Here is a 13,125-nt window from a genome sequence, read left to right as displayed (position 1 = left end):
TATCCCTTAACAGAATGACAGTGGAGTGTGAAATCCTCATCTGTTCATTTTGATACATGACACACAGGCCAACCCCTCGTATAGACAGCGTCAAGGCCACGTTTCAATGTTTTGCTTCTTTGCTGACTGTTTGTACAGTCCTCCACTGACTCAGGTTTGTACTGTATAGGCTTGTGTTGTGGATAGCGACACTCACAGGTTTACATATTTTTGCCAGTGGGGCGAGTGTTGTGTCTGTGTGTGACATCCCACTGTAGGGAGAGGCAGATCATACACTCTCCTATTTGGTTGAAAAGATATAGCCACTTGCTTCGGCTATTTTTCCTAATTCCCACATTGGTTTGGGGAGGCTATCCTTCTAATTTACCAAAATGTGTTAGAGCCTAGCCATGCTGATGTTGCAAAGTTTGGGATGCAAATGGTTGGATGTATATTAACTCTAAGTACAATGTATGTAAATTGAAAACACTAACAGGTCTCTCCTTCTGTCAATTCTAAAGTGCTGGAGATAAGAAAGCCATCTAGTGGTCAGGGAAGCCACTGACTAAAGTCCCTTAATTCTGGTCAGACACTGCCCTCTATTGGAGGCTAAAAGAGATCACACTGATGTCTCATGTCAAATTGAAATCTAGTCAGATTCTAGTGCATTCGGGAACGTATGCATCTCTGCAGCACTCCACCAACCAGGCCTTTATGACAGTGGCCAGAGGGAAGGCACATGACAGCCTGCTTTGAGTTTGCCAAAAGGCACCTAAAGGACTCTCAGACCATGATAAACAAGATTATCTGGGCTGATGAAACCAAGAGTGAAATCTTTGGCCTGAATGACAAATGCCACGTCTGGAGGAAACCTGGCACCATCATGGTTTTGGCAGCATCACGCTGTGGGGATGTTTTTTAGCGGCAGGGACTGGGAGACCCAGTCAGGATCGAGGGAAAGATGAACGGAGAAAAGTACAGAGATCCTTGATGAAAACCTGCTCCAGAGTGCTCAGGACCTCAGACTGTGGCGAAGGTTCACCTTCCAACAGGACAACGACCCTAAGCACACAGCCAAAACGTGGCTTTGGGACAAGTTTCTGAATGTCATTGAGTGGCCCAGCCAAAGGCCGAACATGAACCCGATCGAACATCTCCGGAGAGACCTGAAAATAGCTGTGCAGCAACACTCCCCATCCAACCTGATAGAGCTTGAGAGGGTCGGCAGAAGAATCTCCCCAAATACAGGTGTGCCAAGCTTGTAGCGTCATACCCAAGAAGACTCTAGGCTGTAATAACTGCTAAGGTACTTCAACAAAGTACTGAGTAAAGGGTCTGAAGACTTACACTACCATTCAAAAGTTTGGGGTCACTTAGAAATGTCCTTGTTTTTTTAAAAGAAAAACAAATTTTTCTGTCAATTAAAATAACATCAAATTGATCAGAAAGAGTAGACATTGTTAATGTTGTAAATAACTATTGTAGCTGGAATCATCTGATTTTTAATGGAATATCTAGTCGTACAGAGGCCCATTATCAGCAATCATCACTCCTGTGTTCCAATGGCACGTTGTGTTAGCTAATCCACGGTTATCCTTTTAAAAGGCTAATTGATCATTAGAAAACCCTTTTGCAATTATGCTAGCACAGCTGAAAACTGTTGTACTGATTAAAGAAGCAATCAAACTGGCATTCTTTAGACTAGTTGAGTGTCTGGAGCATCAGCATTTGTGGGTTTGAAAATTGGCCAAAAACAAATAACTTTCTTCTGAAACTCATCAGTTTATTCTTGTTCTGAGAAATGAAGGCTATTCCATGCGAGAAATTGCCAAGAAACTGAAGATCTTGTACAACGCTGTGTACTACTCCCTTCAAAGAACAGTGCAAACTGGCCCTAACCAGAATAGAAAGAGGAGCGAGAGGCCCCGATGCACAACTGAGCAAGAGGACAAGTACATTGGAGTGTCTAGTTTGAGAAACAGAGACGCCTCACAAGTCTTCCAACTGGCAGCTTCATTAAATAGTACCCCCAAAACATGTCTCAACATCAACAGTCAAGAGGCGACTCCGGGATGCTGGCTTTCTAGACAGAGTTCCTGTATTATTGGCCAGTCTGAGATATTGCTTTTTCCTTTGCAACTCTGCCTAGAAGGCCAGCATCCCGGAGTCACCTCTTCACTGTTGACATTGAGACTGGCGTTTTGCAGGTACTATTTAATGGAGCTGCTCCTTGAGGACTTGTCTGTTTCTCAAACTAGACACTAATATACTTGTCCTCCATTTTAGAATAAGGCCGTAAAAAGTCAAGTGGCCTGAAATACTTTCCTAATGCACTGTATAACCCCTAAACCATGCACTACCTTTATGGACATCAAAGGGATGGATTGGTTAGGCCTCAATATTGTAATCCAAGTGGATGGATTATATCTATGTATTTTTCTTAAAGGAAGAAGAGCGGGTTCCCCATGAGAGGAAGAGGTTGATGTCCCTGCCCAATAGGAAAGTATCAGATCTAGAAAACGTGTGGATTTGTACACAAACTGCTGAATAATGATTTGCTATGTTATATTGATGTCTAAATTAAGCAAAAATAGCCTTTTTATCATTTTATTCAAGAACATTTAAAATTTCATAGGCGTCACAATAGCTCTTTCCACTGTTTTTACAGAACAATTTAATAAAATAAACAATAGAACAAATGATTACGTTCACATTATTAATTTTGTGTGTTGACCTAATACAAGTTAGTGATTACTTTCAAACGGTGTCTTTTGTCTCCTGAATGAGAAGATCTGATGTTGATTCAAAACATTTGGTATGTAATTAATTCATATTACTTGTACAATAAAAAACTAAAAGGAGTGGCAAAAACCCTATTCCTCTTAAACATTTTAGAAACACACTTTAGCTGCCTTTAATGTTTAGATTTATGTTGGAAAATAACATTCAGCAGTAAAAAAAACAGGGTTAGAAGTTTTTTTGTGTGGTTTTTTAAAACTTGGACAGGATATGGACGGTATTCATATGGACGGTATTCAACAAGGCATAAAAAATGGATATGAACGTGACAACCCCTTGGAACAGCTTCATTACGTCAAATGTAAGCCCACAATGAACTATAAATGATATCTTTTAATATAAAAAAAACTTGGTAAAAAATACTTATTTTAAACTGTACAGTCACCAAGTACACAGAATGATCACAACTTCAAACAGTTCTTCATTTGGCGTCTCCGGCGGCTTCAACCTTCGCCTAGAAATGGGAGGGAAATGGACTTATTTCAGACCTACAAAAATAATTAAAACAAAAACAAAACGTTTGTATGCCATAAGAAAGTTACTGTTGAGCAGTTATTTTGAAGAGAATAGAAAATAAGAAACTAACTAAATACGTATATTTAAGTGCATCTAACCCCATAGGCCTACTGTATTGTTGTTGTGAATATAATCCCCCCTCCCCTAAAGATTAGTTATTTACATGCACTAATTTATGCCAGCAGGGCAGAAAGCAAATAGAACCTCTGGACGCTATGTAATCTATGTAATAACAGCTTAATAACAATTTCCACAGAACTGCTTGGTTAATATCATTCCACAATTCACACATAATTGAGTTGAGCGCCCATCAAATAAGTAATGCATGTAGAGGTGGACTGAATGAATCACATCCCCATTAAGGGAGACTGGTTTATTTGTGGTAAGGGTGACTGATGGATTGCAGATAAAGTAATGTACAGCCTAAAGCGAAACCAAATCTAAACCCTAATGGGGGAGAAGAATCACATTGAATAGATAGCAAACAGATTCTTTCAGGACACAAACCTCAGCCTTGGCATCACCGTTCTCCGCTGCCTTCTTTCCTTTGACTGGCTTCTGAAGAAGAAAAAACACGTTTGCCACTGTTGACTATTGAAAGAGTAAGTGGATTCTCTCCCCTCTCACTTCCTTCAAGATGTTATGCATCTTGTCAAATGCTCAACAGTGCCAAATATTTGAGATTATTTTTCTGATGCTTTCCCTCATGTGGCTGTTAAACAATATAACAAATAGGACAATTTCTGAGTTGATGCCAAAGGTCATGAATCAATAAGGCTTAGGCTAAGAGGTAACACAACCGCTAAGAAACTCTAGATGCGAAAACAGCACATTGAAGAACTCCAAGTTCAAAGACAGATTAAACAAATATTTAACATACTTTGGGTGCTGCCGCTTTTTTGGGTTTGGCCGCCGGCTTTGGCGCAGGTCTCTGCAAAAAAAGAAATAAGACGGTAATTAGTGTAAGTAAGACATGAGTTTGCAATAAAAAAAATAAATGTACAGATCCTAAAATATCCTATGTCAATGGTACTACTTACAGATGACAAACGTGCTGAACGTCTTGCAGGCTAAAAAAGAAACACATGTTACATATCTAGCAATGACTCAGTTACTACTATAATATCTGCAAATTACTGATACACCTGTATCCGCAAATTACAATTCATAAGCAAATGTCATGCTTTATAAAGGGGTTCAAAGATGTAATGGCACATTTGACAAAGCACCAACCTTTCATATCACCCTTTATGTATATAAGTGTTAACAAATGATCCGTGAAGCATTTATGTAGACCTAATCGCTCAAGACTTTATGAACATCCTATACAGCATTTATAAGTTGTAGTTCAGTGTAAAAATTATAACGAATACACAAGCTAACAGTTTAGAATTAATATTGTGAATATTTGTATGCATACCTCATCTCCCTTGGTAGCACTCTGAAAACAAGAAAAAGCAGAAGGAAAATCTTTAGAAACTGGGAGGAAATTAATTCAGAAAGCAAATTTGAAATATGCTGAATAATAAATAAATGTAGCTAATGTATCATGGTACAGCATAGGTCCTTTTCAAAAAGTAAGAACTGGAGCAGGTGTTATGTCCATTGTTGCCCTCTCTTATTCTATGGAGGGCCCCTTTGATCAAAATGAAGCATCACATTCCCAGAGAACATGCTGGGCTTTTGTATAATGTATATTTTGCATAACGGATTACATACACCACAGTGGGCGAGAGAGCCATACATGTTTTATGACCTACAGTTCCGCTGTTCTTGGCTACTTCTGACTTCGAAGGAATTCCCGCGCATATTCAAATTCAAATCTGTCCTGTCACAACAGTCGGGCGCGCTTGGCACTTCCTTTGTTTTGCGTCAATTCGCGCTCGACAGCCGTCAACAAGATGAAGTTCGCGCTCAATAAATCTACCTAGCAACATTATTTCGACGAAGTTAATGCGGCTAAAGATGCAGTGATGTGTTTAATTTTGAAAATATTGTTTTTATAACTTTGAGGTTCAACGATAAACCCAATAGAAAAGGTCATTGAAAAGCACCCGCGCATATGCTGCTTGTGCATTCACATTAGAGATGCTAACTAATGTTGGCTATGCAAAGATGGCAGCCTAACGTTGAAATTTGCAGTGCCAGGGTAAATGGACTGAAGTTAACGTTAAAAACTCCAGCAATTGTTAGTTGGGGGGAAAAATGCATTAGCAAGGAATTAGTATTAGCTGGTAAAGTAGAGGATTCATATGATTGCATTTAAGCGTTGCGAACTATTGAAAAACGGCCAAGCATCTTTTCCCACCAATTTTTGTGGCTCACTGATTCAAGCCTGCCTCAAAATGACTAGAAAACTAGACACCGAGATGCTCACAGGCAGCACATTGAACTACACATATTAATAGTTAAATCGTTTACATGTATGAAATATCTCAGTTGAGCCCCGCGAGCTTCTGCACAACTTCCAAGAAGCACCAAGCGCGTGATGCACAAATCGCACTTAGCTTTTGAGTGCATGGACTAGTCATATGCTCAATGTAGGACGAACAATCTTAATAAATATGGTTAATATCTTTACACCTTATTTCTTATGTAATTGTATTTTTTTTAAAGGAATATATTTATGACTGCGTTGAGAGGATGACCCATTTTGCCGCCATTTCTAAACGACGACATACAGTACTGATGAAGAGACCAAAGGCAATTTAAAAACGGCAAGATGCAAGCAAAAAACTAATAATACAAATATATTTGTTATCCGTAAAATTAAGGATTCCTTACCTTTCTTTTAGGCATGTTGATGATTGTTCGGGAATTGCAACACAATTTTTTTTTTTTTAATGTGAGTTGTTGGCTATCTCACTAAGCTCTTCTAGCCACGTTAGCAATGCAACAATGGTGAATGTAAAATAATGACCGAATGTAAAATATAAGATAGAAACCGGTTTGAACCAGTTTTTATATTTTAAGTCATACATTGGATGAAGACAAATCACGTGCTTGTGGGCGTCTCCAATTTCTTAAAGAGATAGTGCATGATAAATACCACGGCTGTAACAAGGTGGCGTGGTTTCTGCAGCAAAGACAGTACAGTATAGGGAGAAACTGCTTCTCCAATCAAAATCCCCGATCACGCTTGTAGGCGATGTCATGGAGACGTTGGCTTGCTAAACTCATGCGCAGAAACACAATCTTGTCTCAGGTTTGTCTCGCGCCGAACTGCGCATTTACAGGCCATCAAATCAAATGAAAACGTGTCAATTGATCAATTTCACGAAGTTGGGGTAATAATATGTTCAACTACTTAATACATTGGGTCGTTTATAGGTTGTACCTACATTTCCAGAAAATGAACAGCTAAAGAAGGTTTCACTACTCTTGACTTCTTTAACCCAAAACCCCGGCCTTGTTTGCTTGATCTGCTTCACAAGCATTCCCGGCAGTCTCGCGATGTTGCCCCTCTGGGTTTAGAAACTTTGTGTCTGCAGTGTGCATCACCCCGTCAATGATACAATATAAAACAGACTATAAAAAGTTAAAAAATCCTCCATTCGGATGTACAATTTGTTATGAATATAAGTAATGTAATGAACATTAAACTAAATTAACAATCACGTTTATTCAGCAAGATAAAGAAACCTGGTAAAAAAATATAGTTGTTTTACATGTGGGCATCCATGGCCATAACAGTTAATGCACAATGACATTAATTGAAAATTTGACTTGACCAGTCCAGCACACACACACTATAAACTCAGCAAAAAAAGAAACGTCCCCTTTTCAGGACCCTATCTTTCAAAGATAATTCGTAAAAATAAAAAAAAACTTCACAGATCTTCATTGTAATGCATTTAAACACTGTTTACCATGCTTGTTCAATGAACCATAAACAATTGATGAACATGCACCTGTGGAATGGTCGTTTAGACACTAACAGCTTACAGACGGTAAGCAATTAAGGTCACAGTTATGAAAACTTAGGACACTAAAGAGGCCTTTCTACTGACTCTGAAAAACACCAAAAGAAAGATGCCCAGTGTCCCTTCTCATCTGCATGAACTTGCCTTAGGTATGCTGCAAATGTGGCCAGGGCAGTAAATTGCAATGTCCAAACTGTGAGACGCCTAAGACAGCGCTACAGGGAGGCAGGACGGACAGCTGATCGTCCTTGCAGTGGCAGACCACGTGTAACAACACCTGCACAAGATCGGTACATCCAAACGTCACACCTGTGGGACAGGTACAGAATGGCAACAACAACTGCCCAGGTTACACCAGGAATGCACAATCACTTTACAGTCAGTAAAGAACAAATTCTTATTTACAATGACTGCCTAGGAACAGTGGCTTAAGTGCCTTGTTCAGGAGCAGAACGACAGATTTTTACCTTGTCAGCTCGGGGATTCGATCTAGCAACCGTTTCAGTTACGGGCCCAACACTCTAACCACTAGGTTACCTGCCGCATATTAATGCCCATGAGTTTGAAATTAGATGTTCGACGAGCAGTTGTCCACATACTTTTGGTCATGTAGTATAGCTGGTGCTGTGGTAACTGGTTGCCTCCGATGTGTATCTTCTCTGGGAGCGAGTACTCCGATTTCATTGTGAATATCAATCCAACAAGAATATCTATGGCATGCATTTGACGGACAGATTTTACAGAACTTATAGCTCTTTACCAGACTTCTCTTTTTATTAGACTTTGATCAGACTTCTCTTTTAGAATATACACATAAATATCCCACATACAGCCCCATAGGGGTAAAATCACTCATACAAAATAAGAAGTTTAAAACTACTCAGCCCTTTAGGGAAGAGGAAGAGAGATGGGATTGTTCCCCCAATTCAAGATGGGGAGCATTATGTTCCTCTCATCCCCTCTTTATGCCAGAGCAGCTTGGCTGGTTAAGTCAGTAAGGAAGGAGTCTCTCTTGTGCTGGAGTGCACCAAGGAAGTCCTGAACCCGTTCCTCTCGGCTGGCAGTGTAGTTGAGCAGTGCTTCCTGTCTCCTCTGGGCATCCAGGGGCTTTCCATTGCCGTGGTGCTGTAGGAGGTCTGCTAAACAGGCCCGGTCTGCCTCCTGCTGCTGTAGGGCCTGTCCCTCTCTGTGTTGATCTCTGGCTTTCTGCAGCATACATAGGGATCAGTCATTCAAGCATATCACAGTGTTCCATACAACACAGTAGTTTACTACAGGTATTCAGATGATCCTTCTAATGAATTCTCGCTCAATTCTGGAAATGCAACTTGAAAGAATGTGGCAAAAGTGCACACACGTTTAGAGATTGGATAAATATCGTACGGTGGAATGTACTGTATGTGGGGGATGAATGAAGGAAAGAGAGAGATCATACCTGAAGAGGTCTGTGATTGAGCTGATACTGCAGAATGGCATCACACAGGTTCCAGAAGGAGTACTCTGGCCACAGGACTGACTGGAACACTAAGCAGGAGTGGGACGTCTGCAGAAATAGCACAGACAAACATTTTTCAATTTCTGTCTGCAGCATTCTATAAACATTTCACCCCACTGAATAATCCCCATGGGTAACACCAGCCAGTCTACATTTACAAAGAATAAGTCACAAGGTAGTGAGGGAGGCAGCTAAAGCAGAGGGTCCATTGTCTGTCAGCGAAGTCACTGAACAGGAAGTAGGTCTTGTCCTTACCAAAGAGGATGCTAGGCAAGAGGCTAATCTCATTAGCATTCAACATCACGCTGGAAACAGTAAGGAGTGTCTTTCTCCTTACCTGCCACAGCAGGAAGTCACTGAGTCGCACCTCTCCAGACGTGCGAATGAGCAGGTCAGGATTGGGAGAGTTACTGCTGTACAGACACCGACTCAGCAGGGCCTCCGATACATCACTGGACACAACAACCGAGACAAGACAATAGAAATGAGCAGAAAAAACAATTCAGAAAACAAATCTAGATCTGTGATTATGCAAATGTAACAATTATATTTGAGAGGGCCATGAATGCACTCTTATGTAATATTCCTTTTCTGAATCTCTGAAGTAGTTTACCAGGATTTGATAAGTCCCTGCTCCACGCCCCAAGCCATCTCTCTGACGGCATTAGCGATTTCATGTCTTGAGGTGTAGGCAAAGCACACGTTCAGAAAGCATCTGTTGGCAAAAGAGGGTGGGCTGGTAATGAATGAGTTATTACAGCTGTAAGTAGCCACTCCTGAAGACATCTTAGATGACTGAACAGAGAAGCCCATGTGTTGTTTTATGCATAGAGAAATTGCATTGCAATATAAACAACTGAAGTCCAGCATCTGCAGTAAACCTTTTGTCATTTGTCAAATGGCAATGTTTTTCAGATGGCTGCACACAAGCTCACAGCCACCTCAGAGAAGTGAGGAGCAGCAGGATGATGAGGTGGCGATGCCTACTTGTTATGAGTCCTGGTGGCCACCACAGCCCGGGCTATGTGCTGCTGCAGGTCCAGAGGCAGTAGTGTCAGGTCTCCCAACACCCGGATGCACACCCCATGCTTCTCCAGGTTATCCCTGGATTGGAAGAGAGCAGACATGACCAAGTCAGGGTTTCCTTCAATTGCTGGCTTTTAGTTCCCCCCCAAAAAAGGAACAGATGAATAAAAACTGTTGCCGGCCAAAATGACCCCATTGTAAAATAATTTATGGAAATACCAGGCAGTCTATAGGTTAATTTGCATAATTTTGTGGAATTAAATTGGTGTGTGTATTTTCGTTAGTCATCATGTATCTTATTAATTCAACAACTACCACACGGACACAGCATAAAGAGACTATTTTGAGAGGGATGTCTCCTGCGACTACTCAGCTGGTTGCTGCATTTATAAGCCCATTCCATGCGCAACAATTCTAAATGCAAACCTATGTAAAAAAAATATAGAAATTATATTTCTCAACAGATAATTGAAGCGCGCCTCCCATTCAGCATTTAAGTGCAGGCAACAGGATATCAGCGATTCAACATGTAAGCTGGAGGCAGTATGCATTTTGAAAACATACTTAAATTGTTAGAACTCTGCATGTTTTACTTCATATTATGAGGCATGTCCCATAGGATTTGGGTTTGGCCGGGGTAGGCCGTCATTGTAAATAAGAATTTGTACTTAACTGACTTGCCTAGTTCAATAAAGGTAAAAAAAAAAAATACAAATAAAAGATTGCAGCAATGTAGCCTATAGCCAAAATCCGACCATGGAAACGCAGAGGCAATTCTTTTACAAATATTTTATAGACAGCGCGTGATAAGTTTGGGAAAGCTTAAAATGTATCCAACCATTTCTACCAATTCTGATTTTTATATGCGCATTTTCATTTAACAGTTTCGTTTCAATAATAACGCTTTCGTTTCTCAAAATCATACAAATCTAAAATTAAAATGATAAAAATCTAAGTTAAAAATTCTACTAATGCGAGAGCACCAGCCTCTGCCATATGGACACATTGATGATCCATTGGCAGCTAAATCACTGGGTCTGGCCGGAAGCTTTCGCTAGTGAACTTGCAACATCTTATCAACTAGCCTATTCCAGGCCCTTAGAGTTTCCCGCGCTAGTGAGACAGCTGCTTTTGCCTAAGGGAAAAGTGTTCAGGTGTTTTATGAAGTTATATCTAGTTCTATGGGCTCATCCGATCATTATATTTAGTTCTTTCACACCGACGCTTGGTGATTATCGAGGGAAAGATTGTTTAAAATAGCCTACTGTGAGGAACTATAGTTTTAGTAGTCTTTATTATCATTCGCAATGGTTGTTAAAAAAAACGATTTTGTTGACTTTGATATATTTCTGTATTTATCCCCCCGCCCTTTCTTGTCTCAACATATTAAACTATACCCAAGACACTTTATCTTCACACATATTTTAGATGCTTTTCACTGACAACCACAACTCAATATTCAGCAAGGCCTATTCCCACGCTCACTGCCCACATTGAATGAGTCCCAAATAGGCATACTAGCTTGTGATTTGAAACAATCCACAGCAATTTTTTAAAGAAGATAATGATCCTCGATTCTTCTGCGGCTAAGTCATGCTTTCTGGTGAAGTATTTTGAATGATTTTTATTAATTTCTGTATAGACAGGAGCAGTTTATATAATTTTGGCACATTTACTTTCCTAGTCATAGCTCCAGTAAATTTCTCAAATGGCCGGTGAATTTAAATCTTCCAGGTCACGTTGTCTGGCGCCAAGTGACACCCTGGGCCAATTACTGAGACATCCTCCTTGTCGAGATTGTAAGGTAGCTATATTGCTTTCTCTCCCACTCACTGGGTCTCCAACACCTATGCATCTTTAAATGGCAGCACTCTGGCTCCTCGGTTCTGACACTCACTGTTCTTCTAGCAGTCTGATGAACTTCTGCTTGGCCAGCTCCATGAGGCCGTCCACCTCGTCTTTAGACCGCTTGAAGTTCTCGATGCTGAAGGCGTACACTGTGACCTCATGGATGCTCAGGTTCAGGCACCAGCGTAGTGTCTAGATGAAAGAGCCACCAAGGTTGATCACCAGTAAAGCCAACATGAGTAGAATGTACAGTGGGGAGAACAAGTATTTGATAACCTGAAAAATCAGCAGTGTTTCCTACTTACAAAGCATGTAGAGGTCCGTATTTTTTTAAATCATAGGTACACTTCAACTGTGAGAGACGGAATCTAAAACAAAGATCCAGAAAATCACATTGTATGATTTTTAAGTAATTAATTTGCATTTTATTGCATGACATAAGTATTTGATACATCAGAAAAGCAGAACTTAATATTTGGTACAGAAACCTTTGTTTGCAATTACAGAGATCATATGTTTTCTGTAGTTCTTGACCAGGTTTGCACACATTGCAGCAGGGATTTTGGCCCACTCCTCCATACAGACCGTCTCCAGATCCTTCAGGTTTCGGGGCTGTCGCTGGGCAATACGGACTTTCAGCTCCCTCCAAAGATTTTCTATTGGGTTCAGGTCTGGAGACTGGCTAGGCCACTCCAGGACCTTGAGATGCTTCTTACGGAGCCACTCCTTAGTTGCCCTGGCTGTGTGTTTCGGGTCGTTTTCATGCTGGAAGACCCAGCCACGACCCATCTTCAATGCTCTTACTGAGGGAAGGAGGTTGTTGACCAAGATTTCGCGATACATGGCCCCATCCATCCTCCCCTCAATACGGTGCAGTCGTCCTGTCCCCTTTGCAGAAAAGCATCCCCAAAGAATGATGTTTCCACCTCCATGCTTCACGGTTGGGATGGTGTTCTTGGGGTTTTACTTATCCTTCTTCTTCCTCCAAACACGGCGAGTGGAGTTTAGACCAAAAGGCTCTATTTTTGTCTCATTAGACCACATGACCGTCTCCCATTCCTCCTCCGGATCATCCAGATGGTCATTGGCAAACTTCAGACGGGCCTGGACATGCGCTGGCTTGAGCAGGGGGACCTTGCGTGCGCTGCAGGATTTTAATCCATGACGGCGTAGTGTTTTACTAATGGTTCTTTGAGACTGTGGTCCCAGCTCTCTACAGGTCATTGACCAGGTCTTGCCGTGTAGTTCTGGGCTGATCCCTCACCCTCCTCATGATCATTGATGCCCCACCAGGTGAGATCTTGCATGGAGCCCTAGCCCGAGGGGGATTGACCGTCATCTTGAACTTCTTCCATTTTCTAATAATTGCACCAAAAGTTGTTGCCTTCTCACCAAGCTGCTTGCCTATTGTCCTGTTGCCCATCCCAGCCTTGTGCAGGTCTACAATTTAACCCTGATGTCCTTACACAGCTCGCTGGTCTTGGCCATTGTGGAGAGGTTGGAGTCTGTTTGATTGAGTGTGTGGACAGGTGTCTTTTA

General features: G+C 41.1%; 1 protein-coding gene, 1 long non-coding RNA gene and 1 other non-coding gene across 10 annotated transcripts in view; 1 reads left to right on the top strand and 2 right to left on the bottom strand.

The window, feature by feature from the left end:
* Positions 1–3,096: 3,096 nt before the first annotated feature.
* Positions 3,097–4,370, bottom strand: LOC101268898 (uncharacterized). Its single transcript, XR_002468485.3, has 4 exons — positions 4,335–4,370; positions 4,175–4,225; positions 3,802–3,852; positions 3,097–3,266 (listed from the first exon to the last, which is right to left on the bottom strand). It is a non-coding gene; the product is annotated as an uncharacterized LOC101268898 (transcript).
* An 803-nt stretch (positions 4,371–5,173) lies between these two features.
* Positions 5,174–9,925, top strand: LOC149985085 (uncharacterized). Its single transcript, XR_016486318.1, has 2 exons — positions 5,174–5,333; positions 9,628–9,925. It is a non-coding gene; the product is annotated as an uncharacterized LOC149985085 (long non-coding RNA).
* Positions 7,971–13,125, bottom strand: part of LOC110488805 (dehydrodolichyl diphosphate synthase complex subunit DHDDS) — an 11,094-nt gene continuing 5,939 nt past the window's right edge. For all 8 annotated transcript variants that reach the window (XM_021561206.3, XM_021561216.3, XM_021561222.3 and 5 more), the window contains 6 exons: positions 11,636–11,778; positions 9,700–9,816; positions 9,326–9,427; positions 9,050–9,164; positions 8,653–8,760; positions 7,971–8,423 (listed from right to left, as the gene is read on the bottom strand). In XM_021561206.3, the coding sequence (XP_021416881.3) occupies positions 8,181–8,423; positions 8,653–8,760; positions 9,050–9,164; positions 9,326–9,427; positions 9,700–9,816; positions 11,636–11,778 (828 nt within the window). In that variant the 3' untranslated portion in view covers positions 7,971–8,180. The remainder of the gene's footprint in view (positions 8,424–8,652; positions 8,761–9,049; positions 9,165–9,325; positions 9,428–9,699; positions 9,817–11,635; positions 11,779–13,125) is intronic.

The sequence above is a fragment of the Oncorhynchus mykiss genome, chromosome 2 (genome assembly GCF_057628025.1).
Source record: "Oncorhynchus mykiss isolate SJ-2025 chromosome 2, ASM5762802v1, whole genome shotgun sequence".
In the NCBI taxonomy this organism is placed as follows: domain Eukaryota; kingdom Metazoa; phylum Chordata; class Actinopteri; order Salmoniformes; family Salmonidae; genus Oncorhynchus; species Oncorhynchus mykiss.
The sequence above is the reverse complement of the archived record's forward strand: the minus strand, read 5'-3'. Positions and strand labels throughout refer to the sequence as shown.